Source organism: Rutilus rutilus (genome assembly GCF_951802725.1).
Source record: "Rutilus rutilus genome assembly, chromosome: 10".
Classification (NCBI taxonomy): domain Eukaryota; kingdom Metazoa; phylum Chordata; class Actinopteri; order Cypriniformes; family Leuciscidae; genus Rutilus; species Rutilus rutilus.
The window spans coordinates 20,714,016-20,720,063 of NC_140215.1; the positions used below are offsets into that span (position 1 = coordinate 20,714,016).

The 6,048-nt window shown below is 35.9% G+C and overlaps 1 protein-coding gene across 2 annotated transcripts; it reads right to left on the reverse strand.

Annotated features, from left to right (window-relative positions):
• Positions 1 to 1,773: 1,773 nt before the first annotated feature.
• On the reverse strand, positions 1,774 to 5,409 carry txndc9 (thioredoxin domain containing 9). 2 transcript variants are annotated; one of them, XM_084420703.1, is made up of 5 exons: positions 5,328 to 5,409; positions 4,466 to 4,654; positions 4,196 to 4,314; positions 3,838 to 4,092; positions 1,774 to 2,524 (listed from the first exon to the last, which is right to left on the reverse strand). In XM_084420703.1, exons 2-5 carry the CDS (start codon positions 4,649 to 4,651, stop codon positions 2,404 to 2,406), a joined length of 681 nt encoding a protein of 226 aa, XP_084276829.1. In that variant the 5' UTR covers positions 4,652 to 4,654; positions 5,328 to 5,409; the 3' UTR covers positions 1,774 to 2,403. The 2 variants fall into 2 exon arrangements, with proteins under 2 accessions (XP_084276829.1, XP_084276828.1); XM_084420702.1 differs by lacking the exon at positions 5,328 to 5,409 and adding an exon at positions 5,003 to 5,318.
• Positions 5,410 to 6,048: the final 639 nt, after the last annotated feature.

Below are 6,048 nucleotides of genomic sequence, written 5' to 3' on the forward strand. Positions count from 1 at the left end.
CTTTCTTCGGAGTCAGATGGCGGTGTACTTTCTCTTGATCAATTACACAAAAATATAGCAAGGTTAGCATTTGTCAAATATTGCCAGTGGGTGGAGTCAGGCTCTGACCAGGGGTTTAGTTACCCTTTAAACTCTAGTTCTAGAAAATGAAGAACTAAGATTTGCATATGGTGTGCTTTGCTTTTTTATGTTTTTAGTTAATTTATGAAGCCACTGCAAACTTTATCGTTACATATTACATTGTTATTTTATAATGCTATCATATTCTGTGCAGGCAATTAGCTTACTGCGCCGTAAATAGAAAAGCCTGACAATATCACTGCTAATATCTTTAAGTATTGTGGTATTCCGCCATGTTTCTCACTGACACGCCCCCAACTCGTAAAGATCGGGGCTTAAAGAAAATCCCGAGCTCCCCACTCGTATTTACGACATTGTGGTGGCGTTCATGTGCATTCAACTCGTAAATACGATCTATACAAATTACTTGAACGCACCAATAGTAACTGTCTTTACAGTGTGTAATCGCTGAGCTTTAGGACGCCTCCGGAGCTGAAGTTCAGTTATGGTAATGTGTGTTTAGCTTCCGACAGGCGCTGTAAGCGGCCGACCAATCACAACAGTTTAGGCCATCTGGCCAATCAGAGCAGAGCAGGCAGCAGAAAGGAGAGCTATGTGCAAGTGTACCAAAGGCTGGTCACACCAAATATTGATTTGTATCAGTTAATAGACGCTAATTGATAAATAAAATCTATTCATGACATTATTTTGGAAAGCCTCCTCAATTTACAGCATTTTTACAAGTGCCTAAAACGTCTCACAGTACTGTAGCTTTGCAGGAAGGTTTCTTCAAGCATCTTGGAGACATTGCTGCAGTTCTTCTGGATTTAGTCTGTTTCAGTTTTTTTTCTGTTTCTTCATGTAATCACAGACAGAATCAATGATGGGGGGATCTGATCATACAAAAATTTCACTGGATTATTACAATTCATGGCAAAATGAATGTTTGGAAATATAAGCTTACACACTACAGCAAAATATATAAATAACTGGCTTAAAACAATTTTTGGGGGGGTGAAAATACTAAAGTGTCTAAGACTTTTGCACAGTAGTGTATATATACAGACTTTTGCATGCACTGAAGGAAACTTTTTCATGCCCTCGAGAAATTACTCACATGCGCACAGGAATTTTTTGCATGCTTACAATTTAAAATTTCTAGTTTTATATACTATAACCCATGTCCTTTGTGCCAGCTTACTATGAAGAAAAATAGCAAATATGCACATGAATTAATAGAAATCTAGGCCCATTTGTTTGAAAAATTTGGCTTTCCTTCAGGTAGTACCTGTAAAATCAAGGCCTAATGTCCAATTTAATGTATCCTCTGTGTCGGAGGAGAAACCATGGCACAAATTGGTCTGTGTGCATTGTCCTATTTGCCAAGTACAAAGTAGTCAAAATTTGGCTTTCATTAGGCCAGTACATTATATTTCAAGGCCTTAGGTCTACTTTAACACTCTATGGGGGCCAAGAAACCACACCGTGACATGGGCTTATGGTGCAATAGGTGGCTCAGTGTGCAGTGTCTATGCTAAGTTTAATGGTTTCTCATACGCACACGAAAGTCTGCATATTTTTTATTTTTTGCAAAGATCCTTTTAGTGGCTCTGTAATACGGTGCTAAGAATATCACGAGAAGAAACCCAAAACACGATTGTCGTGTTTGACAATCACTAAACAGCTGCCATGAAAACACACTTCTATGATAAATTTATGTTCATTAAATTTTTTATTTTCTATTAAAGAAAATGAAATGCAAATATTTTTCCATACTCTGCTTTCTTTTTTTCATACTTTTTCAGACCTGGAAATTTCCAGACCTCAAATCAAATTCCATACTTTTCCAAACTGCGTAGGAACCCTGTAATGAGTCACGTACTGCTACAAAAGAAAAAAAGCCCGCACTTCTTTCACATCAATGGGAGAAAGAGGTGACAATTCTTAGTGGAATACAGAAGCTTGCTTCCTTGGCACTTTATTGATGCTCATTGAACTGTGCTTCAGTCCATCAGAGGCAGAAATATTAATTTTGTTTTTTTTGCACCATTGTTTAAACGTAAGCTCCCGGTTGTTCCGTCTTGCAGAACCTTAATTAATAAGAGCTAAAGAGAGTGAACCTTCACTAGTATGATGCTCCATACAAATGTTTCACTTCTAAAACATATGTAAAGGAAAATGAATTAAATAGGTGGTATTTGGTTATCATAAAATGATCAAAGGTGAGAGACACAAATTAAATAGACACGGCAAGAAAAACAAGTGATCACAAAGAGGTGTTACAAGACTTAGGACTGTTATGTTGGAAGCCCTGAAAAAGACGGAGCTTGATGTTCTGGTCCTCTAATCCTCATCAGATTCAGAATCCGAGTCATACCCTTTGCCTCTGATGGTTTTTTTCTCCACCTTGGTGAACTTTGCCCCTGACTTCTGCCCAATTGTTGGTGGCTCCAAAATATTTCCACTAGATTGAGAAAAGATACAAATATAAAAGCAGTTTGTAAAAATGATAGTGTATATAAATATACCATTTAAAGCAGTGGATCTCTCAACCTTTTTGTCTTCAAGGTCCCCTCATTGTCCACAATATTTGACCCCCCTCACAATTTCAACCTGATTAAATATTTTAGAGTTTGGCCTAGCTAGAAAGATGTATATTTTCTATAAAAACAACCAAAAAGAAGATATTGATTTTTATGTTGTTTTAGCTTATTTTGTCTTTTAAACATTTTTAAGTCATCTTGAGGCCCCCTGGTTGAGAACCACTGATTCAGAGGTTTTGGGTTTGAACATTTTTTTTGTTAAAAGATTAATTAATCAAGGGTGCATTAAATTGATCAGAAGTGACAGTAAAGACATTTACATTATTACTTTTTTTTTTCTTTTTTTTTTTTTAAATAAATGCTGTTCTTATCACCTTTGTATTTAATAAAGAATCTTTGAAAAAAGTATCAGTTTCAACACTGATAATAATAAATGTTTGATCAGCATTTTTGCAATCAGCATAATGATTTCTGATGTCACTAAAGACTGAAGTAATGATGCTAAAAAGTCAGCTTTGCCATCACAGTGATAAATTACATTTTAAAATATATTTAAATAGAAAAGAGTTTCCTATTTTAAAAATAAGAGATAAAATATGAGTCTTAGAAAATGTATTTATTAGGACTGTCAACGTTAACATCCAATTCATTCAAAATTAAAATCCTTAACACGTTAAAATTATTTAACGCAAATGTGAAATTGCGTTATTTACTAAAAATGATATAGTCGGGAGTTTATCACACTGACCATCTACAATGGGGCAAGCACCTGTAACCCTGGTAGGCGGAAATTTCTATTCAAACTATTTAACCCGATTTCGCTTCTCTGTTTGCAATATAATGTTATATGTGCAATATATTATAATTTTAACATTATGCCAGCAACCCTGGCTATATTCATGGCGAGAAAGAGATTAAAAAAAGAACAAGCGCCTAATGTAAAGAAAACCAGGCTGATTACATCAGATTTTTTGAGAATCATCCTTCAATCTGTTTATTTAGCTGGATATAGCAAATGATGACAAAATAAACACATTAAACAAGATAAATGATGTATGCTTCATTTCATGATAAGCATGCGTTTTAAATCGCACCATACATATACATTTATCAGGGTTCCCACACCTTGGTTAAATTCAAATTCAAGGACCTTTCAAGGACTTTCCAGGTCCAATACCCTCAAATTCAAGGACTTAATGTGGGGACACACATACATACACACACACATACACACCTGTAGTTGATGATACTTGAGCACCCCAGTCTCCACTCCAGCATTTCGGTTGGAAACTCATCTGTGTTGCCCAGATCGGTGAAGCCCACAATGTAATCCTTAGTCTTCCCATCCTTCACCAGAGCCAGTGTTGGAATGACTTTAATCTTCAGCCTCTCCGTTAGGAATGGAGCCTTCTCAACATTCAGCTTGATGAACTTTGTTTCCAGATGTTTCTTAGCCAAGATCGCTAGGTGCTTGTCCAAAATTTTGCATCTTTGAAAAAAACAAACAAACACTAAAAATAGCTGTATACACAATTGATTCATAACACAAGGATGAAGGGGAAACAAAAGAAAACAAATATATCCTCAAATACCTGAAGGTAGAGTCTCTGTAGAAATGGCAGACGACACTTTTGCTTTCCTTCACCTCAGCAAAAAAATCTCTCTCACTTGGGATCTCTCTGTATTCACCATGTCCTTTAGATATCCACTCCTGAGGACAAACACATACCACAGTTTACAAAGTTTAAACGCATCAATAGGGGGAATCTGATCTGCTTCAATGCACTAATAAACACCTCATGTAGATCATTTATTTTGAATAAGCATTTTAATAATAAACTTAAAATGTTTAGAACACCCACCTGCTTCTGTTTCTGAGCTTTCTTGAGGGCCTCGAGCCTTCTCTCCTTGAGCCGCTCCAGGTCATCGTCATCCATGGTCTGCAACTTCTCTAGTTCTGCATCCAGCTGCTCTTCCACCATCCGTGCCGACTGCAGCATCTGCTGCTCCACAGCTTTCGCAACAACCTCCATTGACTGACTGGCCATTTCCTGTTAGACATACAGCACATACTGGATGCAATTACTTAAAAATAATCCACTTAAAAAATTAAATAGTGAATTTTGATCAAACAATGATTAGAGTAAAATTAAAACAAGCTACTTTTTGAACTTTTTTTTTACACTGCAAAATAACTGTTGACCACTAAAGTGCATACAGCATGCAATTTATTTAGCAGAACACCTGCTGCTAATGTGTGAGAAGGCGTGGCACACGTTAATCAATAGTCGTCTGGTCTGGGTTTTGATGGGCATTCTGTTGTTCGTACACAACAATGGAGGTGCTGGTGAGTTAGTCGGCCAGCGCTTGACTACAACAAGCATGCCAACTTGGCTTACCTTCTCCAGTTCCCATGTCATTGTCTCACCTACAATTGCTGATTTAAAAAGACAATAAGCTCTTGTAAATAATGACTGTTGATTTTAAAACGGATATGTGGGGCTTTGCGTCAAATCGTGCTAATGCTAGCGTATTGCTGTACGTTAGCTTTCAAACACCGTGGCAACGGCAGCTTTGATCGCCAACAAAGACTGTAGCAGCTAGCGTAGTTAATCGGCAAGCGACACACTCTCCAGAAAGCAACAACAAGATAGTGATAATTTAACTGACATACAATTTAAAATGCAGAGTTTGTAGAAAAATATGTTACGGAACAACACTTACCAAGTCTGTATAATTTCTAGAAGGCGACACAATGACTGACGCAGGGTTTACGTAGAGGCGTCGTCTGATTACGTCATGCAATCGTAGCGCTCTCGACGCATTTCAGAAGGAATATAAAATAAAAATATCTATTGTATTGTTTTTTCATAAAATTCAGTGCAGATGTAAGTCACAAAGTTTAATTCAGTTGGCAAAAATCTCACATCATTTATTTTCTGGCTTACCCTTACAGACATTTACCATGGTAACCTGTTACACTAGTTATAATAATTAATACCTGCAGTATTTTGCAACATTACACAAAAGCTACATTTTAGAAATACATTTTAAAAGTATGTGCAGGACAATCGAAACAGTAATATAATATATATGGGAAGTAGCTATAATATGCTCGAACTTTTTTTTAATTTACGTTAGATCAGTCTTTTTTATTTATTTATGTATTTGGTCATATTTAATCAATGATTATCTTCTATTTAAATGTTGCCTCTTCGTTTGCTCCATCAGAATATTGAATATTAATTAATTTGGCAGATTTCAGAGACAAATGCCTTTTGTCTTTATCATTTCTTTAGGAATCTTATTGAATTAGTTACACTATCATTGTTAGTGATATTATTTGTGGATCAATGTTAGCTTGATCCACAAATACATACGCACACAAATAATAATAATAATAATAATAAATACATTTTAAATCAATAAAAAAACAAGACCATAT